This window comes from Camelus ferus, chromosome X (assembly GCF_009834535.1).
Source record: "Camelus ferus isolate YT-003-E chromosome X, BCGSAC_Cfer_1.0, whole genome shotgun sequence".
NCBI lineage: Eukaryota > Metazoa > Chordata > Mammalia > Artiodactyla > Camelidae > Camelus > Camelus ferus.
Genome location: NC_045732.1, coordinates 69474840 through 69498927, shown reverse-complemented (window position 1 = coordinate 69498927; position 24088 = coordinate 69474840). Strand labels below are relative to the sequence as shown.

Here is a 24088-nt window from a genome sequence, read left to right as displayed (position 1 = left end):
TTAAAAGTGTGTCTAACTCATATTTGTGTTTCCCAACTTTCTGATATTGATTTCTAACTTCATTTCATGTGGTCAGAGAACACGCTTTGCATGATTTCAGTCCACTTAAATGTATTGGTTTGTTTTATGGTATGTGATATGGCCTATCTTGGACATGTTTCAATTGCACTTGAGAAGAATGTGTATTCTGCTCTTGTTGAGTCAAGTGTTCTACAAATCTCCTTAAGGTCTAGTTGACTTATAGCATTGTTCAAGTCTCCTATTTACTTGTTCATCTTCTGTCTAGTTCTATTATTAAAAATAGGGCACTTAATCCCCCAACTCTTATTGTATACTTTTATATTTCTCCATTCATTTCTGTTTTTGATTCATGTATTTTGGTGCTCTGTTGTTAGGTGCATATATTTATAATTGTTATATCATTTGGTAGATTGATTCTTGTATCAGTATAAGATGTCACTGTTTATCCATACTGACTTTTTTGTTTTAAGGTCTATTTTGTCTGATATTAGTATAGCTGCTCTAGTTTTCTTACAGTTGCTGTTTGCCTGGTATTTGTTTTTACCCTTTAACCTTCAGTCTGTATGTTTGAATCGAAAGTGTGACTCTGATAAATAAGTACAGAAGTAAGTCTTGTTTTTTTCCCAGTTTGATTTCTGCCTTTTGATTGGATTGTTTAATTCATTCATACTTATTATTATTATTATTAATTAGGTGGTCTTACAACTGCTATTTTACTGTTTCTTTCCTATTCTTTATGTCTCAAGCTTTTGTTTTATTTTGGTTTCTCCATTCCTTTTTTTTTTGCCTTCTTTTGCATTGAGTATTTTTAATGTAACATTTACATTTCTTAAATAATATATTCACTATACATTTTTTAGCTATTTACTTAGTGGTTGCTCTAGGGCTTACTATACACAACTTAATTGGCTTCAGATATATATATATACACACACACACACATACGTACACACACTAAATTCTAATGAGATATAAAAAAACATATTCCTATATAAACATTCCTTTTCCCAGTTTTTATGTGGTATTATTGTTACTATTATTATTATTTCTACATGTTATAAACCCAACAATACATAGTTATAATTATTAATATAATTTTGCCTTTTAAGGTAGCTGAGAGAAGAGTAAATATATATTTATAGACTTTTTATATTAAACTTATTCCCCATTTCTTGTTTTCTTCATTTGCTCCTGGATTTGAGTTACCATCTGGAGTAATTTCTTTAGTACAATACAGCTTTGTTTTCACCAACTTCCTTTGTCCTGTTATTAGTAAATATATTACAGTTTTGTATGTTATAGATCCAGCAATGCAACTATATACATATTGTTTTATAAAATTACATTTTCAACCAATTAAGAAGGGAAAAATGTATTTAGACTGTCCTTTATAATTATATAATTACCTTTACCCGTGCTATTTTTTGAGTGTGTAGATGTAAATTACTGTCTGAGGTCACTTGCTTTCCACCTGCAGAACTTCCTTTAATATTTCCTGTAAGTCAGATCTGCCAGCAACAGATTTTCCCAGCTTTTGATTATGTGGGAATGTCTTTATTTCATCTTCATTTTTGAAAAACAGCTTTATTGAATATAGGATTCTATATTGATAGTGTTTTTTTTCTTTGAGCACTTTGAATATGTTATCCCACTGCCACATCCATTGTTTCTGATGAGACATCATCTGTTAATCTTATTGAAGTTCCCTTGTAAGTGATGCTTCATTTTCCTCATATTGCTTTCAAGAGTTTCTCTTTGTCTTTGGATTTTAGCATTCTTATTATGGTATGTCTGTGGATTTCTTCCTGTTTATCCTATTTAGGGTTCATTGAGATTTCTTGGATGTGTAGATAATGTTTCTCATCAAATTTGGGTTGTTTACAGCCATTATTATTGGAATATTTATTTCTTCTCCTCCTTTCTTTCTCTGGTATTCCTATTACAAGTACATTGGAGTGCTTAATGTTCCTATACCCTGATAAATTTTCATTTTTTTCCTTTCTGTCCTTCAACCTGGATACAATCATCACAATCCAGTGAGGTAAGTAGTATTATTATCCTCATTTTCATTGATGAGAAAACTGAGGCTCAGATTAAGTGACTTGCCAAGGTCACAGAGTGGTAAGTATGGCTGTGAAGTTCCAACAGGTCTGACGTCAAAGTTTGTACTACTTCCTCTATATCATATCATCTTTCTAGTCTCCAGCAACTATAAACAAATAACTGGGGATTTGGTGCTGGCTGCCTGTCTTCTAGAGAGCTCTTTTTCTTTTAGTATTCTTTGCTAGTAAGTTCCTCTTCTAAAATTCATATATCTAATCCTTAACATATTAGACAATAATTCAATGTTTATTGCTTTGAATTCAATGATTACTCAATGGTAGCTAGCTTAAATAACTATGAGAACATTAGTAGTTTGATCTAAATTATTTCATTAGAAAAAATATATAGCTTTTTGAAGACACTGACAACTTAATGTGGAAGTGCTCATTAAATATGTTGACTGACTTATGAAAACTACCTACTGTTACTGCTGATAGTTCTCATTTAACAGCATTTACTGATGTTTAGACCTGGGGTCCTGGTCATTTATTTATGAGGTGAATAAAATTAGGGCCAAATGGGCTCCAGAAAATAAATATTTCAAAATGTAATTAGTTTTTTTTTTTCAGTTCTGTATATAGGAGGCAATCTTGGAAAGAATGTTATCTCAAGGGACAAATATTTAAGACCTCATATAAATTACAAAGATTAAAAAAATCCTTGGAAATAATCCATTGTAATTTATCCTGAGAAAATTATACTCTTTGTACCCTACCCTTCATACTCAGTATACAGTCTATCCTGTGGTCTTTGATTATAGAAAATGTTTTCTACCAATTCTTTCCAAAAGCTGAAAGGGATGACCTTAATTAGACTTCCTCTCCCTCGGTCTGTTTCTTTTGTTCAATTCCAAACAAATTGCTATCTATACACAAATCTTAGATCTAAGATTCTGATGCAAGAAAGACCTCCTGGGACTCACAATCTATATGTATTCTAGCTACCACTGATTTCTGTAGTGCTATCTGTAGTAGATGATATTATAGAAGTAGTATGGAGATCTGACCGTTGCTTTTTGTTCTTTCCAAATTCTATCACTAATATTTTCCCACGTAGTTTATATCCATTTACCAGACGCAATGCTTGCCATGCTATTTCCTTATCTAAAAGAGAAAGAAAAAATATCAGTTTACATATGGCTTAAAAATTCAATTCTATTCCATATCTAATTTATGTTGTTTTTGCCTTGGAGTTAAGTGTAGGCTATAAGGTCATAAAGTTATTTGGTTGTATTGTGTTTTCCATAATCTCAAATTTGTATAACTCAGCAAGATTAAAGTAATGGTTAAGAATAATGACAATAAAAACTTAAAATACTTTTGAGAGTGTCTCCTAATTCAATGATACAGGGAAAGAAACAAGGATATAGACAGTGTGCTAAAGAAGGCTAAGTTGTAACTAATAATACACAAGCCTCTATCTTAGATAACAGATTATAGGTATTGTGAGAATGAATGATATCATTTTCAAAATGGGCAACACAAATAAAAGAAGTTATAGTATTGGGGACATTTTGCTACTTTTTCCTTTTGGTCAGAAAGTGGTTTTAGAGGCCCTCATTAGGACAAATAAGTTTAAGAATCCTTATAGGCATATGGAAGCTTGAGGGGTGACAATATATAGTGTATAGCAGGAGGATTCAACTTATGGGTTTAGAGCTTGGATGTAGGATACTAAGAAGGAGTGGAATTATTGCCCAGAGCCTATGAAATCATAAGTAGAAAAGCAATGTCTTTAGATTGAACCAATTTATGTCTCACATGTGTATACACTACAAATTTTCAAATGTAGATAGCTGCTGTTATAATTAGTTAAAACAGCTATTTATTTAAAAGTACTTAGTATATAAAGCCTTTTTATTACATATCTTTTCAATTAATGGATCATATTAGGTGGAGGTGCAGGAAATAATTTTTTAAGTTGAAAAGAGTCCTAACACTTAAAAAAGACTGAAAGCCACTAGTGTTGAGGATCCACAAACCTTCAAAGAGATCAATGAGATAGGACAGTGCAGAGGTGTTTGGTATTGCTCATGTGTACAAGCACTTGCCTATAAATAGATTACTAGGTTGTATATAAATGATGATGGTTTATGGATAATAAAAAATACAGGTTCTACCCAACCTCAACCATAAAAGAAAGATAGTCTAGTCTGTCATAGAAACTGAAATTCCTATGCAGGTATAACTTGTTTAATTGCACTTTGCTTTATTATGTTTTGCAGATATTGCATTTTTTACAAATTGAAGGATTGTGGAAACCCTGCTCTGTCAGATGATGGTTAGCATTTTTTAGCAATAAAGTGTTAAGGTATGTATATTTTTTAAGACAAAATGCTATTGGCACACTTAATAGACTATAGTATAGTGTAAGCATAACTTTTATATGTACTAGGAAACCAAAAAATTCATGTGACTTGCTTTATTGAGATGTTCACTTTATTGTAGTGGTCTGCAACCAAACCTGCAGTATCCCTGAGGTATGCCTGTATTATTCCTCCCTTTGGATTAGGATACTGAAGTCATGCATTAAGATGCAAACAATAGTTAAAAGAATATATCATCCATTAATTAGTTATGAATTACTAGTGAATTAGCATATTAGCTTGCAGTCTCTTAGTCCTAAAAGAATAGGGCATAAGGCAAGTACAGGTGTTCTGATCAGAATACTAATATCTTAATAAGTAATGCAATTATAACTTGGACTAGAAATATTACTTTTAGCAAAGGGAAAATAAATTTTGATAGCATGAGAAGGAAGTGTCAAGACTGGGGCAAACTGAGGACAATGGGGTAAGGTGGTCATGCACTGTCAATGGAGAAGAGGAAGCACAAAATGGAGGATAGAAGAAAATTAAAAATATGTTTTCCTTACTTCTCTTACCTTCTTCCTATGTGCTTCTTCAAGCACATGCTTCTCACGTGCTGTGGAGAAATCAAGGGGCTATATCTAAATTAGAGAGGGTATAAGTACTCTCTAATGAACTGATGCTACAAATGAGTAATTATCCAGATGAAGCTACTTACTGGGGAAGGTGATAAAAGCTTGCCCCCTCATTCGTCCAGTCATCATTCGGAATTGAATTGGAGGTCCTTTTTTCTCCTGGAACCGAGCGAATAATGAGACAAGATCTCTTTCAGTCACCCGAGGACTAAGGTTCTTCAGGTATAACACCTAATATAAATCAAGGATCAACAGAAATATCACATGAGGGAGGTAAGGCAACTATTTCATTGCGGTAAGAATTAGTTAGTTTCAGATAAAGATGCTGGATTGAACACATACATCTAATTTCATTCCTTTCAGAAAACTCTAAAACTATAGGGGCTTTTTTTTTTTTTTTAAATACAAATCCACAAGGTCAGGAAGAATAGGGAAAGGAGGCAATAGCAACAATATTCTAGAAGCTAGAAAATAACTGGATGAATGTACTCAGGAAAGCTGAATCTTAAACCAGCAGTGGGGAAAGCCAGGAACTAATCCAGTCTATACCTAAGAAACCTAAAACAGTTCAGGAACTGGTATTTTTCAGGTGCCTCTTGAAATGGATGTAAAGAGATGGGATTAAGATAAGGTGGTTAGGCTGAAAGCTCTTTGAAAACCAACTAGATCTTTAAACATCCTCCCCTACAATATGCTACTAGACCACTCCCAATCCTGGTGAATATTGGAGGTTCATTCTCTGAATATGGGTAATGCTAGACACAGGTGGGGATATGAATGTTATTTCTGAAAACAGGAAGATTAAGAGAAATAATGCATTCTGAATGGTGAGGACACCACAAATACTCCCTGCCATTTGACTCCTATAATTCTGGTAGTACCCTCTCAAGTAAGAGTTCTGAAGTGTCTTCTCTGGTGAATCTGATTAGCCTCAAGAAGAAAAATCTAAAAATGCTGATTTGGGGTGGGGAACTTCTCTAACAAATGGACCAGCCAGATGACTTTAAAGTGAAGCTCAAAGTCAATAAGGACCACTCATGTGCTCTGAGCTTCCAATCTGTTTTTTGGACCCTACTCATAAATACGAACATGGATTATCAGACATCTGAGGAAAGCCTCTAATGTGAAACAGAACAGAACAAACTAAGAAATGAAAGTAAATGGGAGAAAACAGAAACCATATAAGGAGGAAAAAAACTTCAAAAAACCATCACTAATATCCTCAGAGAAATAAAGAGACAATACTCTATCTACTAGGAATGGGATGCTATTTTTTAAGAAAGTAATAGTCAAGAAAACAAAAAAGAGCTCATAAGTGTGATTGAACTTAAGTTCTTATCAGCTTAAAATAGATTGTTATAGGATGTTTTAAGTAAGCGCCATTGTAATCATAAAGAAAATACCTACAGAAGACACACAAAAGAAAATGACAAAGGAAAAAGCACATCATTATGAAAAAAATCCGTGAAACACAAAGGAGGACATCAAGAGAGAAAAAGAGAAACAAAAGAGCTATAAGACTGAGAACAAGTAATGGCAATAGTAATTCTTTCCCTATCAATAATTACATGTAAATGGATTAAATTCCCTAATCAAAGACATAGAGTGGTTGAATGAATGAAAAACAACATCCGATTATATGCTGTCTACCAGAAACTCACTTTAGATTTAAGGCCGTACACAGGCTGAAAATGAAATAGTAAAGAAAGATATTCCATACAAACTGTAACCAAAAAAAGAGCAAGGTTGGCCATGCTTATATAAGATAAAATAGACTTTAGGTCAAAAACTGTCAAAAAAGACAAAAAAGGACATTATATAATAATAAGAGTCAATTCACCAAGAAGCTATAATGACTATAAATATATATGCACTCAATATCAGAGCTCCTAAATATATGAAGCAAACATTGATAAAACTGAAGGGAGAAAGACACAGCAACACAATAGTACTAGGAGATTTCAATACCTCACTTTCAATAGCAGAAGAAAAACTAGAATATTCACAAATATGTGGAAAATAAACAACATACTCTTGAACAACTAATGGCTCAAAGAAGAAATCTAAAGGGAAATTAGAATACCTTGAAACAAAATGAACATAAAACCACAGCATACAAAAATTTATGGGATGCAGCAAGAACAGTACTAAGAGGGAAGTTTATAGCAAAAAAAACCCACCTACATTAAAAGAGAAGAAAGATCACAAACAACTTAACTCTACACTTCAAGGAACTAGAAAAAAAGAACAAACTAAGCCCAAAGTTACAAGCAAATAGTAAAGATTAGAGTAGAAATAATCAAAATAGAGATTAGAAAAAAATAGAAAAATCAACTAAACTAAGGGTTATTTTTAAAAAGATAAAAACTGACTACCTTTATAGCTAGACTAAGAAAAAAGAGAAAGATTCAAAATCAGAAGTGAAAGAAGAGACATTACAACTGATACCACAGAAATAAAAGGATTGAGAGGCTACAATGAACAATTATATGCCAACAAATTGGATAACCTAAAAAAAGGATAGATTCCTAGAAACATACAACCTACCAAGGTGAAATTGTGAAGAAACAGAAAATCTGAATAGATGTATATAACTAGCAATAAGATTGAAACAGTAATCAAAAACCTCCCAACAAAGAAAAGCCCAGAAACAGATGGCCTCACAGGTGAATTCTACCAAACATTTAAAGAAGAATTAATGCCAATCCTTCTAAAATTCTTCCAAAAAAGTTGAAGAGGAGGAACACTCCCAAACTAATTTTATGAGGCCAGCATTACTCTGACACCAAAAGCAGAGAAAGACACTACAAGGAAAAAAAAAATACAGGCCAAAATCCCTGATGAATACAGATGCAAAAATGCTCAACAGAAAACTAGCAAACTGAATTAAAAAGCATATTAAAAAGATCATACACCATGACCAAATGGGATTTACCCCTGGGATGCAAGGATGGTTCATATGAAAATCAATCAGTATGATACACCACATTAACAGAATGAAGGATAAAAACCATAATCATCTTAATAGTTAGAGAAAAACCATTTGAAAAAATCCAACATTCTTTCATAATAAAAATGCTCAATAAACTAGGAATAGAAGGAATTTATTGATATTGACTATCAACATTGATATTGACCTTGCCAATGATTTCTTAGATATAATATCAAAAGCACAAGCAACAAAAGCAAATATAGACAAATGTCATTACATCAGTTAAAACCCATCTGCACAGCAAAGGAAACATTAGCAAAGTTAAAAAGCAACCCACAGAATGGGATAAAGTTTTGCAAATCACATATCTAATAAAGGGTTAATATCTAAAATATATAAGGGACTCCTAAAACTCAAAAGTTAAAAAAAAAAAAGTGTTGGTGAGGATATGGGGAAATTTTAACCCTGTATACTGTTGGTGGGAATACAAATTGGTACAACCACAATGAAAAACAGTATGGAACATCCTTTAAAACTTAAAAATAGAATCCACATAATACAGCAATCCCACTTCTGGGTATATCCCCGAAAGAACTGGAATCAGGATCTGGAAGAAATATCTGCATTCCCATGTTCACTGCAGCATTATTCACAATAGCAAAGACATGGAAACAACCTAAATGTCCATTGACAGAGGAATGGATAGATAAAATGTGGTGTATAAATACAACAGGGTATTATTCAGCCTTAAAAACAAAGGAAATCTTGTCATTTGCTACAACATAGGTGAACTTGGAAGACATGGTAACTGAAATACACCAGAAACAGAACAAACAGTACAGGATCTCGCTTATATCAGGAATCTAAAATAGTCAAACACATAGAAGCAGAGAGTAGAATTTGTTTACCAGAGTTAGGAGGAAGGGTAATAGGGGAAGTGTTCATCAAAGGGTACATAGTTTCACTTATGCCAGATGAATAATTCCTATAGATCTACCATACAGCATAGTGTATACAGTTAACAATACTGTATTGGATACTTAAAAATTTGTTAAAAGGGTAGCTCTTATGTTGAATGATCTTATCATAAGGAAAAAGGAGGGAGGAAATTTCTGGAGGTGATAGTTAAGTTTAGGGCATGTATTGGTGATGGTTTCACGGTGTATACTTATCTTCAAACTCATCAAGGGGCATAAATTAAATATGTACAGCTTTTCTGTATGTCAAACACTTCAATTAAAAAAAAAAAAAACTTAGCCAAGGAAGTGAAGGACCTGTACACTGAAAACCACAGAACATTGCTCAAAGAAATAAAGACACAAATAAATGCAAACATGTCCCATGCTTATGGACTGGAGGACAATATTGTTAAAATGTACACACTGTCCAAAGTGGTCTACAGATTTAATGCAATTCTTATCAAAATCCCAATGGTACTTTTTGTAGAAATAGAAAAAATAATCCTAAAATTCAGAAGGAACCAGCCAAAGCAATCTTGAGAACAAAACTGGAGGCCTCACACTTCTTAATTTCAAAATATATTACAAATGTACAGTAATAAAAACAGTATGATACTGGCATAAAGTCAGACATGTAGACCAATGGAACAGAATAGAGAGCCCAAAAATAAAACTGCACATATACAGTCAACTGATTAACAAGGCCGGGGACGGGGGTAAGAATACACAATGGGGAAATAATAGTCCCTTCAAGAAATGCTGTTGAGAAAAGTTGATATCCACATGTAAAAGAATAAAACTGACCTCTTTTTTTTATATCATACATGAAAATCAACTCAAAGTGGATTAAAAATTTAAATATAAGATCTGAAACCCTAAAACTTCCAGAACAAAACACAGGGGAAAAGCCTCATGACATTTGCCTTGGCAATGATTTATTAGATGTTACAGCAGAAGCAAAGACAACAAAAGCAAAAATAAAGAGGGACTACATCACTAAAACACTCCTGCACAGCAAAGGAAACAATCAGCAAAACGAGAAGGCAACCTACAGAATAGAAGAAAATATTTGGAAACTATATATCTGATTAGAGGTTAATATCCAAGATACATAAGGAACTCCTGCAACTCAGTATCAAAAAGACAAATAACATCCCCAAATGGGCAAAAGACCAAAATAGGCATTTTTTCAAAGAACACATACAGAAAATGAGTATTGATGAGAATGTGGAGAAACTCAAACCCTTGTACACTTTTGGCAGGAATGTAAAATGGTGCAGCCACTATGGAGAACAGTATGGAGGTGCCTCAAAAAGTTAAAAATAGAACTACCATATGATCCAAGAATCCCAGTTCTGGTTACTTATCGAAAATAATTAAAATCACAATCTCGAAGAGATATCTGAACTCACATGTTTATTGCAGCACTGTTCACAACAGCCAAGAGGTAGAAACAACCTAAATGTCCATCACAGATGAATGAATAAAGAAAATGTGGTATATACATGCAATGGAATATTATATGGCCAGAAAAAGGAAGGAAATCTTGTCATATGCTACAGATGAAACTCAAGGGCACTATGCTATGTGAAATAGGCCAATCACAGAAGAAAATACTGCATAATTTCACTTATATGTGGTATCTATAGTAGTCAAACTCATGGAAGCAGAAAGTAGAATGGTGGTTGCCAGGACCTGGGGGGATAGGGAAATGGGGAGTTGCTGTTAAATGGGTATAAAGTTCAGTCATGCAAGATGAAAATTTTCTAGAGCACTGCTGTACAACATTGTGCCTATAGCTTACAATACTGTAATGTACACTTGAAATTTTGTTAAAAGGTAGATCTCAGGTTATGTGTATTTTCCTGTAATAAAAAAAAGATGGAGGTGAAAAAAGAGATCTTTATATATGAGCTAGCGTAAGTTATATCCTTTATAGCTTAAAAGAACTTGAGAAAAATTAAGACAGGAGTAGCAAAAGCAAGGAGCAGGAAAATAGAGCCCACTTAAATGACTTATCTATTGAAATGTATGAGTAAATATATTAAACACTGTAATAAGCAGCAGATTCTTTATGTCTGAAAGCTTTTAGAAGCTGGATATTCACATATTTAGCATTTAACCATACTCATCTTAACAGCAAGGACATAGAATAACTGCTTTGTAATTCACTTAAGTAATTTCAGGTGATCCAGAGTTCTGGCTCTGAAATATTCATCATGAAAACATCATCAAATTAAATAACCATAGAAAGAGAAGGGTATGTGAAACATACTTCAAGTTTCTCACCAAGTAGGAAAGATCCATACTAAGATTGTTCCCTTTGATATGAACATTTTTAAAAAATCAAGAGGACTTCTGGTCAAGGTGGCTTGGTCACTCCTTGCGTGGATGCATCTTCTCTGCTCCAAAAATATACATACATACATATGTACATACATACATACATATATCCACATGCATGGGTATGTATGTATGTATATATCCACAACATATATATATATTCATATATACAAAGATACAAAGATACAGCTAGGCTCAAAAACAAGATAAACATTTCTGTGAAACAGAAAAGTAGAAACTCCAAGTGATAATAGAGGATGAAGCTCTTCTTGGTATCCCTCTGCAATAAACAGTATTGTTTTGTATTTTTTGAACTTTATATAAATGGTATTATACTGTATGCATTCTTCTACAGCTACCTATTTAATTAAAAAAATACTTTATTTTTTAACCACAGTTTTAGATTGAGAGAAAAACTAAGAAGATAGTACAACGAGTTCCCATATACCCCACACCCAATTTCTCCTATAATTAACATTTTATATTACTATGGTACATTTGTTAAAATAAATGGAGTAATATCAATATACTGTTATTAACTCAAGTCCTTAGTTTATTTTGATTTCCATATTTTTCCCCAATGTCCCTTCTCTATTCCAGGATCTCATCCAGGGTATCACAGTATATTTAGTTTTCTTATGTCTTTAGTCTCTTCTTGGCTGTGGTAGTTTCTCAGACTTTTCTTGTTTTTAATGATCTTGACATCTTTAAGGAGTACTGGTCGGGTGTTTTGTAGACTGCTCCACTACTAGAATTTTTCTGGCATTTTTCTCATGGTTAGATTGTGTTATGGATTATTAAGAGGAAGACTACAGAGAAAATGTGCAACTTTGATCACATCATATCAAACATACATACTTTCAACATGATTTATGACTGGTCCTGGCCATGATCAACTGACTGAGGTAGCGTTTGTTAGGTTTCTACACATTTTTTCCCCTGAATTCCTACAGTGAACTCTTTGGAAAGAACTCACTCAGAGTAGCTCAAAACTAAGGAGTGAGAGTTATGTTTCCTCTCCTTGAGGTGGAGCATCTACATAAATTATTTAGAATTCTTCTTGGGATATTTGTTTCCTCTCCCCCATTTATTGATTTACTCAATCATTTTATTATAAATATGGACTCACAGATACTCTATACTTTGAGTTATAATCCAATATTAATTTGCTAATTTTGTTGCACAAATTGTTCCAGTTTTGGTCATCAGAAACTCTCAGATGGTTCCTGTGCTTCTCTGATTCATCCCCAACAATGTTTTCATGTTGTTTTTAGCACTTCTGTAATTTCTGGCACTATAAAATGCTCAAGGCTCATTCTGTATATTTTCTGCTCCAGTACTAGAATCAGCCATTTCTCTAAGGAATTCTGGCTCCTTTTATTAAAGAATGGTATTAGAAACTAAGATCTGGGTGCGGAACATGTTTGTTGCTATTGGAGTGTCATTTCATTTAGACCCGTTCAGCTGACAGAGAAAAAAATTATGTTTACACTAACTTGTGTATATACACTTTTTCTGTAAATATTTCAGTGTGTAACCATCTATATCTATATTAAGTTAAACATGAGTTCACACTGTCTCCAACTTTAAACCCTTATCACATGGATCATTTTAGTTTCCTCCCTTTGCTTTTCTGTAAATCCCAACAGTGAAAAACCTGGCTCCTACCATCTACCATCTACCATCCATTTACTTAATTGCTTCATTTCATTATATATGAATATCAGTAACAGAATTGTTAACCTGCACCCCCATGGAACACAATGTTATCAACTAGGGTACAGTGATTATGTACAGTTCTGTTGCCATTAGTCTTCCGGACTCCACACATTTCCAAAGATATTTAGGTCAGCACCATTTCATCCATACCTTCATTCAGGTTGTGTCATATATTTGTAACAGATTCTCATGTCATAGTCTGCATTCTTTCCAGGGTCACCTCAACCTCCTAAACAATTTTTTAAAATATCTGTATACATTAAAGGTGACTCTGCATGCTGTTTTATAGGTTTTGACAGATGCATTTTTGCATTCACCATTATAGTATCATACAGAATACTTATATTGCCTTAAAAATCCCCTGTACTTCACCCATTCCTCCCTCTCCCTTAATCCCCTCAAACTCTTGGCAACCATTGATCATTTACTGTCTCTACAGTTTTGTGTTTTCTGGAATGTCATATAATTGGAATCATACAAGATGTAGTCTTTTCAAACTGGCCTCCTTCACTTATTAATATGCATTTATAGCCCCTCTATGTCTTTCTGTGGCTTGACAGCTCATTTCTTTTTATTGCTTAATTAGATTTCATTATATAGAAGTAGCACAGGTGAATGTATCCGCTCATCTATTGAAGGACACCTTGAAAGCTTCCAGTTTTTGGCAATTATGAATAAAACTGTTATTAACATTCACATGCTGGTTTCCGTATGAATATAAGTTATCAAATCAATTGGGTAAATAATAATGAGTTCAATTACTGGACTGTATGGTAAAACAACATTTAGCCTTGTAACAGACTGTCAAACTATCTTCCAAAGATGTGCCATTTTGTATTCTCACCAGCAATGAAAGAGTTCCTGTTGCTCAGCATCCTCAAGAGTATTTCGTATTGTCAATCTTATTGTGAATTTTAGCCATTCTAATGGGTGTGTAATGGCATCTCATTATTGTTTTATTTTGTAATTTCTTGGTGACAAGTGATGATGAGCTCATTTCCATATGCTTATTGACATGTATATAACTTCTTTGGTCAGGTGTCTGTTCTTTTGCCCATTTCTTAATTGGGTAGTTTGTTTTACTACTGTTGAGTGTTAGGAGTTCTTATGGATACAAGTACTTTATTATACATGTTTTGCACAAGTTTTCTGTGGCTTGTCTTTTGATTCTTATAAAAACATCTTTCACATGGGGGTGGGGTATAGCTCAAGTGGTAGAGTGCATGCTTAGCATGCATGAGGTCTTGGGTTCAATTCCCAGCACCTCCATTAAAATGAATAAATAAAGAAACCTAGTTACCCTCCCCAAACCAAAAAAACAAACAAACAAAAAGCATCTTTCACATAGCGGAAGTCTATAATTTTAAGAAAGTCTGATTTATCAATTTTTTTCTCTCATAAATCATGCTTTTGGTGTTGTATGTATGTTGCTGTATGTACATCACCAAACAGAAGTTCACTTAGATTTTCTCCTGTTTTCTTCTAAAAGTTTTATAGTATAGTTTTACATTTAGATTTATAATCCATTTTGAGTTAATTACTTTGAAGAATGTACGATCTGTATCTAGATTAATTTTTTTGCATATGGATATCCAGGGGTTCCAGCACAATTTGTTGAAAGACTGTCTTTTCTCCATTGAACTGCCTTTGCTCCCTTATCAAAGGTCAGTTCACTATATTTGTATGAGTCTATTTCTGGAGTCTTTATTCTACTCAATGTTTTTTTTAAACCAAAGATTATAATTAGTCTTAAAGTTGGGTAATATCAGTCCTCCAACTTTGTTCTTCTTCTTCAGTATTGTGTTGAATATTCTGGATCTTTTGTCTTTCCACATAAACTTGGAATTCGTTTGTCTATATCCACAAAGTAACTTGCTGGGATTTCGTTGGGACTGTGTGGAATCTACATATTAATTTGGGAAGAATTGATATCTTAACAATATTAAGTCTTACAATCCATGAACACAGGCTATCTCTGCATTTATTTATATCTTCTTTAATATTTCAGCAGTGTTTTATATTTTTCTGCATATAGATCCTGTACATATTTTGTTAGATTTATACCTAAGTATTTCACTATTTTGTGGTGCTATTATAATGAGTGTTGTGTTTTTCATTTCAATTGTTCATTTCTTGGTATATAGGAAAGCAATTGAGTTTTATATATAAATCTTATATCCTCCAACCTTGCTATACTCATTAGTTCCAGGAGTTGTTTCATGTTGTTGATTGTTTGGAATTTTCTACATAGATATACATGTCACCTTTGAACAAAGACAGTTTCATTTTTTCTTTCCCAATCTGTGTGCTTTTTGCTTCCTTTTCTTGTGTTATTGCACTAGCTAGCATTTCCAGTACAATACTGAAAATAAGTGGGGAGAGGGGACATCCTTGCTGTGTTTCTGATCAGAGGGGAAAGCATCCAGTTTTTCATCATTAAGTATGATGTTAGCTGTAGGGTTCTGTAGATATTCGTTATTAAGTTCAGGATGTTCCCCTCTGTTTCTAGTTTGTTGAGTTTTTGTCATTAATGGGTGTTTGTATCTGGTTAAATGCTTTTTCTACATCATTTGAAATGATGATATGATTTTTCTTCTTTAGTCTGTTTATGTGATAGATTACATTAATTGATTTTCAGAAGTTCAATCAGACTTGGACTCTTGGAACAAATTCCATTTGATTATGATATATAATTTTCTGATACATTGTTAGACTTGATTTCTTAATATTTCAATTATTCAATCAAATATTTTGATCAAATATTTTCATTTTCCTAATACAGTAGCCCCCTCCTTATCTGCAGTTTCACTTTCTGTGGTTTCAGTTACCCAAGGTCAACCATGGTCTGAAAGTATTAAATGGAAAATTCCAGAAATAAACAATATATAAGTTTTAAATTGTACAATGTTCTGAGCAGCATGATGAAGTCTTGTACTATCACACTCCATCCTGCTCTGTACCACCCAGGACATCCCTTTGCGCAGCATATTCATGCTGTATATGCTACCTACTCCATTAGTCACTTAGTAGACATCTTGGTTTCAGATCAACTGTTGCAGTATTGCAGTGCTTGTGTTCAAGTATCCCTTATTTTACTTAATAATTTCCACAAAGCACAAAAGCAGTGATGCTGGAAATTTGGATATTCTCTTACTGTGCCTAATTCATAAATTAAACTTTACCTTAGGTATGTATGTATAGGAAAAAACCCAAAGTATTTATAGGGTTTAGTATGATTCATGGTTTAAGGTATCCACTGGGGGTGTTGGAATGTATCCCCACTAAATAATGGAGGACTACTGTATTTAGGATTTTTGCATCTATGCTCATGAGAGATACTGGTCTGCAATCTTTACTGTAATGTATTTATCTGGTTTTGGTATTAAGTTAAGGCTGGTCTTAAAGTAAGTCAGAAAGTGTTCCCTTTGCTTCTACTTTCTGGAAAAGATTGTAGAGAATGGGTATCATGTTATATTCCATTTCACCTCTCTTTTAGCATATCAATTATACTTCTTTTTATAACTTTTAGTGGTTGCCGTAGAGTTTGCAATATAGATTTGCAATTAATCTAAGTCCACTCCCACATACTATACCACTTCACAGATAGTACAGATACCTTATAACAGTTATATACACCGAATACAATTCCTTCCTTCCATCAGTTATAACATTCCTGCCATTCACTTCACTTATCCATATGCTCTGATTACCTACCACATTGCTGTTATTACTTTGAACAGTGATTGTTTAGATCACTTAAAATAATAAAAAATATTATTTTACCTTCATGTATTCCTTCTCCTATGCTCTTCCTTTTTTTTTTTTTTTAAATAGAGATCTGATTTTCTGACCTATATAATTTTTCTTCTCTTTGGAGAACTTAAAAAAGAATTCTTGCAAGGTAGGTTTACTGGCAACAAATTCACTCAGTTTTTGCTTCTTTTGATGAAGTCTTTATTTTTCCTTAACTTTTGAAGGATTGTTTTTCCTGGATACAGAATTTCAGGTGGGTATTTTTTCTTTCATCACTTTAAATATTTTACACCACTCTCTTCTGATGTGGTTTCTGATGAGAAATCCAATGTAATTATTATCAGTTCTTATCTTTGTTACGCTATTGGTAAAGTGTTTGGCTGTTTTCTAGATTTTCTCCTGGTCTTGGGTTTTCTGTGTTTGAACATGATATGCTTAGGTGTTTTTTGTTTTGTTTTGGTATTTATCGTACTTGGTGTTCTTTGCTTGGAAGCTGGATCTGTTGTCTGGTGTCTGTCATTAATTTTGAAAAATTCTCAGCCATTCTTATTCAAGTATTTCTTCTGTTCCTTTCTTCTTCTGGTATTCCTAATAATGTGTATGTCATACCTTTTGAAATTGTCCAATAGTTCTTGGATATTCTGTTACACTTTTTTAGTCCCTTTTTTTGTCTTTACATTTCAGTTTGGGAAGTTTCTATTGACATATCTTCAAGCTTACTGATTCTTTCCTTCGCTGCATCCAGTCTACTGATAAGTCTATCAAAGGCATCATTTCTGTTATAGTGTTTTTGATTTCTAGCATCTTCTTCTGGTTCTTTCTTAGTTTCTATCTGTTTACATTATCCATCTGTTCCTGCATATTGAATACTATTTCTAGTATACTCTTTAACATATTAATTATAGTTATTTTAAATTCCATATATACAATCATTTCAAAACCTGTTTTGTATCTGAGTTTGGTTCTGATGCTTGTCACCTCTTGAGACTGGTTTTTCTTTTAGCATGCCTTAACTATTTTTTTGTTGAAAACCAGACGTGGTGTATAACATAATAGAAACTGAGGTAAATAAGCCATTAGTGTGAGGTTTTATGTTAATCTAGTCAAAGGTTGGGCTGTGTTTATGTTTATTCTAGTTGTAGGTATTAGAGGTTTTTAAAAATTTCCTCTAATATCCTTGTTTTTGTCTCCCCTGTTTTCTTCGGGTTTCCCTAAAAACTTTTTTTTTTTTATTTTTACCAGTGTTCAGCACAATTTTTCAGTTATTCATGGACATATACACACTCATTGTTACATTTTTTTCTCTGCCTAAAAACTTCTTAAATAGAATCTGAGCCTTGCAGGGCTTTCAGCTGTAATCCACAGTTACTATACTGAAGCCCTGTTCATGTGGTAGTAAGGTGTGGGGTATGGGGAAACATTCTGCAATCCTATAATTCTCAGTCTGTTAATATGTCTGTACCCCCAGCCCGTAACCTTCACAAGTGTTTCACAGCTTTTATTCTCTCTCTCTCTTAGATGAGACAGTAAGGCTAGAGGAGACTGGAGTTGGATAATTTCCATTCTCCCACACTAGAGAAGGCTTTGGTAAAGTTGTTTTACTTGCTGGATAGCTCTTTAGGTAGAAGCTCTGTATGTATTTCAAAATGATTACTTTTGCCTTCGCCATACCAAGAACAGGAGACTTTTTCTTGACTCTTCACATTGAGAACATAGTGGAGTTCCTGGAGGCATTGTGGCCATCATGAGTTTGCTGCTCAAACACTAATCTATACTCTGCCTCCTGCAATTTGTCAAAGTTACTGCTTAAGTGTTCCTACCAGTTTACGGCTCCAGTGCTTTCTGCTCCTGATAAGCAGATTTGGGCTGTGATTCTCTATAATTGCCTGTCTCTCCAGACTTCAGGATTGCAGTTTGCTCTGTGACTTCCAATCTCTGATGGTCCAAGAAAAGTCACTGATTTTTAGTTTGTTCAGCTGTTCTTCTTATTGTATGACAGGAGTGATGACTTCAAGCACTTTATATGTTGGCTGAAACCAGAAGTCTGCAACAAACTTTTTTCATTCAACATTATGTTTGTGAGTTTCACTCACATTGATACCTGTAGTTCTATTTCATTCATTTTCTCTTCTGTATAGTATTCTATGAATATATTATGCTTTATCCATTCTCCTGCTTATGAATATGCATGTTGTTTATAAACAATGCTATAATGAACATCCTTATAACATCTCCTAATGTTCATGTGTAAGAGTTTCTCTAGGACAGATACCTAGAAGTGGGATTACTGACTTATAGTGTATGAGCATCTTCCATTTTACTAGATATGTCACAATGTTCTAGTAGTTGTACTTTTTATATCCACCCAGTAGTATATTATAGTTTATTAAGAGTTCTTGTTGTTCCATATGTTCACCAATACTGGGCATTGTCAAGCCTTGAAGTGTATGCCAACAGCCTGGGTATTAAATGATATCTCATTGTAGTTTCATTTTCCATTTCTTTGATTACTAATGAGACTTTATAAGTTAATTCGCCATTCATGTTTCCTCCCCTGTGAATTGCCTGTTCATATCTTCTGGCCATTTTTATTGGGTTATTTGTGTTTTTCTTATAGATTGTAGGAAAATTTCCTTAAAATGACTCAAAAAGCACAAACCATCAAATAAGATGATTTAATTGCATTAAAATGAAAGACTTCTGCATATCAAAAGACATCAGAAACAATGTTAAAAATATAAGCTACCCACTGGGTGCAGCAAGGGTTTGTATCCAGAATTTAAAAATAAAATTTATAAATAATATGAAAAACTAAACAAGCAAATAATGGGCAAAGAAACAGAACAGGCAATTCACAGAAGGTTCCTGAAAGGCTAATAAATGTATGAATACATGCATAACTTCACTGGAAATCAGGAACTTGCAAATTAAAACAATGAGATACCTTTCAAAGACATTAGACTGGTACAAATTAAAAGCAGAATACTACAAAGTCTGGCAAAGATGTGAAAGAGATTTCTGAAATTCTGCTTGCTCATGGAGGTGAAGATATACATACCCTATATCACAGTAATTCCACTCCTACGTATGTAATCTAAAACAGTGATTCTTAATAATGTCACTCTCAGACCAGCAGCATCACCAGCATCACCTGGCAACTTGTTGGAAATACAAATTCTCAGGCCCTACTCTAGATATACTACTTAAAACATTCTGGGGGTGGAGCCCAGCAATCTGTGTTTTAACAAGCATTCCTGGTGATTCTGGTGCACACTAACATTTGAGAATCACTGCAATAGAGCAATATTTTTCCAGCTTTTTTGACTGAGATCTATAGGAAGAAATGCATTTTATATTCTGTCCCACACACATATCACACACACACATAAAACAAATCTTCAAGAAACAGTAATTATCCTTACTACTGTGTGGAATGCACTTTGATATTTTCTATTCTATTTCATTTCTTTAAAAAGAATTGCTGGTTATGACCTACTAACAGTAATCTAAAGTTTGAAAAACTGTCCTAGAGAAACTCCTGTACATGTGCAACAGGAGATATGTACAATAATGTTTGCTGCAGAACTGTCTGTAATGACAAAAAATAAAAAGAAACAATCTTCAGGAGAATGGATAAATGAATTATAGTAAATATCTACAATAAATATTACTTAGTTCCTTACATCATTAGAAATAAATTCCAAACACATGTATATTGAGTCAAAAAAGGAAGTTTCAGAAGGATATACAGAGTATAATATCATCTATATAGTTTAAAAATATGTAAAACTATATGTTGTTTATGAATATATTGATATATAGTAAATATATAAAAACATGCATGGGAATGATAAATAGCAAATTCAGTATAGTGGTTACCTCTGGAAAGGAGAAAGGGGAATAGGACTGGTGAGGGATATGGGAAAGTCTTCAGGTGTTTCTATAAGGCTTTATTATTTTTTTAAATTAAGCAAATTTGGAAACTGTCAAGAACTGATAAATATGGCTGGCTGGGTACAAAGGTGCCTGCTGTATTTTTCTCTGTAAGTTTTTATAATTAGTAATATTTCATAACAAAAAATAAATAAAAATCAAGCTACCCTTGAACAGCAAGAATATATTAGAAATGCAATCACTCAAAGGAAACTGCTTTAATACCCTTCATTTGCAATGCCTTTTTAAAAATTCAGGGAAAGCCAGAAGCTAACATTATTTTTTTGGTTTTGTTTTTTAAATTAGACACAACCAAGTATATGCTCCAGGGGCTTGTGTTGCTTCTTTGGGTGACATAATGAAATTTTCAATTCTGGATGTAATTATGTAAAAAATATCACATATATTATGAATGTGAAGTAATGATCTGATCAATAAAACAAGGATTATTTACAATTTTACTTAGATATTTGCCAATTCCTCAAGGCTTAGAGGCCCTGTGCTTTCACTTTACTGCTTAGCTACCAGCAACATGTGTCATGTCATGTGAAAGCCAGGTGGAGCATTCTGAAGAGAAAACTCATGTGGTAACAATAAACCTTACTCACAACCAGGCACCATGGCTACCAGACATGGTGGTCCTAGGAATACTATTTGATTTATTACTAGCCTAGGAAATTATAGGTTTCTTTTCCTTCAATTGAGGGTTTCTAGTAGGTACGGACTAGAATTTGATCAAGATTTCTTTAAAATTCTAAGGGTAGTTTAGGAACTTAGAAAACCACAAAGAATATCATAGGAAATATGCTACTTATATAGTCAGAGCTACTTATATAGCAGAGAATTCAAGGTCAAGGAAAAACACAATCACTGTGACTATATCATGATTCTTTGGTATAATCAAAGCTAATTTAAAAGTATTACTTTAGGTAGAGGAAAATAAAAATGAAAACAACCCATTTTTTTCTTGGTTTGGCCTATACCTTGTTTGGCTCCCCTGGATTATATGAAGAAAACATAGGAATTTTTCGGATCTCTTCCTCTGACAAACGATTTCTCTGGATCTCATCTTCTGGGACAAATTCTATTGGCTGCGTCAGCTTCTTAGGCCCAGTCCAACACTGCTCAGGTGAATTATCAATAACTTTTGCCACATGGAGACTGGGACCTTTACCCTGTGCTGCCTGTTTTCCCTTGTCCTGGAGTAATGACGGGTTCTCAGCTGTGCCACTATCTCCCACTGACGTAGCTGAGACCAGTGAGTGGGAAGCAAAGGGTTCACCTCTCATTAGTTGGAACTCTTCAAGACGTTTTTTCATTATCATCTCTTGGTAAAAACTTTCCAGGTTGTTCATGGGATCACCTTTGTTCTTCTTTTGGGGTTCATCTGGATCAAGACAAAGAGATAGGGAAGTTCTACAAAGCCTACCAATACAACTTTTGACAAATTAATAAAAATTAAATCTTGGATCTCAGATATAGAAACTCTGCTGGGACAGGTGTTTACAACCTGCGAAAAATGACAATAATATATAGCTATGTTATTACAGCACATTTTAGGCAAGGCTAGGACTATGATGAGGCAAGTGAGGAACCTGTGGTACAAAATTTAAGGAGGTGCTCACTCTCAGGGTCATGCAAGTACATGCACCTAAGTGATAAAGACATTTGAAAACTGTAACTAGTATGGGATTATCACACTTCACAAAATTAATGACAATTCCTTAGTATTATCTACTACTGAGTTCATTCAAATGGCCCTGATTTTCTCAAAGATATATATTTTTTCACTTGATTCAGGATCTAAACCGGCCATTGGTTTAAACCTCTTTTTTTTTTTAACAGCTCTCCTTCTTTCCAACGCCTCCAACCCATTGTCCCCCATTCCAATGATTTATTAGAGAAACCATATCATTTGTTCATAGAACAAATGGATTTGACTCGTTGTTCCTCATGATATTATTTAACTTGTTCCTCAATCCCCTCTATTTCTTACAAATTGGCAGTTAAACGTAGAGCTAGGCTATCATGTGGCCACTGGCCACATGAGCCTATTTAAATTAATTTTTAAATGCCAGTTCCTCAGTTAAACTAGGAAAGTGGTTAGTGGTACCATATTGGGCAGAATAGATAAAGACCACTTACACCATTGTAGAAAGTTGCATTGGATAGTGCTGATATAGAGGCTTGATCAGATTCATATTTAGTATTTTTAGGCAAGAATCCTCCATATATAGGTGCATACTTCCTATTACATCATATTATAAGGCATATAATGTTTGGTGGTTCCATTTTTAGTGATGCTGAACTTGATCAGTGGATTAAGGTGGTATTAGTCTGATCCTGCCATTATGTCTTCTCATTCACATTTCACCTAGTGGGCTTTACATTCATTGATGACCATTGCCTAAATCCATTAATTTATTAAGAACTGTAAAACAAAGCTTCCCTTATTCTATTATTTATTTTGTGCTTATTATTTCTTTTGTATTTATTATCTGGAATTCTATAATGGACTTACCATCATCAACTATTTGGTTTACCTATATACAGTTTATACAGGAAAGGCAGGATAAATGCTTGATTTTTTTTAACCATTATTTATCAACTATGATCGTAATGAGTTGGTACTTTTAACAGTGTCCAATGATTATTTTTAGTATAATTGTGAGACATGTATTTTCATATATTTGATGTGTTTCAATTAAATGTAGTCATTATTACTTTTATTGGTCAAATTATCCCACTGAGGATCAGTGAAAGTCCCCTCAAATTGGCTCCTGTATTGCTTAATAGTTTTCTGGCACAGCAAGACGTCTCAAGTTCATCTTGCATATTTCCTGACTTAAACCCGGAATATTTCTCTAAGGACTCATGGTTCCTGTTAGTGGAAAATAATGTTTAGAAACCATAATGTGTTGCTAGGTGTGTTCACAAATGTTGAGTTGTTGCTTCTAGGGCTTTTCAGTGGACAAACCTAAGAAAATTTTTATGAGAAAAATAAATCATAAATTAATACTAGTATTTCCACTTCATATGTAAGATTATAAGATTTTTTACTCAAACTCCTTTATTTTAAACTTATATCTCTTTTCACATATGCTTAAGATATTGGTTCCTAATGATATTAACAAAATTATTTATTAGCTTTTTCATACAATATATAGAATTTTTAAATGTCAATAACAATACTAATCTATCAAGAATAAAACTACTAAATATAGTTTTATATTTCTTTGCAGTTACTTTTGCCCTTAAAATATATTCCATTAGGAATATACAAATATTGTTTTAAAGTCACTTTAAACAATTGTTTTCTCTGTACAGTTATGTTACCAACTTTATTCATAGTTAGGTTGATTTGTTTCAGGCTGTTTATAAA

The 24088-nt window shown here is 33.4% G+C and overlaps 1 protein-coding gene across 1 annotated transcript; it reads right to left on the bottom strand.

The window, feature by feature from the left end:
• Window positions 1-441: 441 nt before the first annotated feature.
• RBM41 (RNA binding motif protein 41) lies at window positions 442-23811 on the bottom strand. Its single transcript, XM_032474530.1, has 3 exons — window positions 21690-23811; window positions 5151-5298; window positions 442-3227 (listed from the first exon to the last, which is right to left on the bottom strand). The coding sequence occupies exons 1-3, from the start codon at window positions 22059-22061 to the stop codon at window positions 3061-3063; spliced, it is 687 nt and encodes a 228-aa protein (XP_032330421.1). The 5' UTR covers window positions 22062-23811; the 3' UTR covers window positions 442-3060.
• Window positions 23812-24088: the final 277 nt, after the last annotated feature.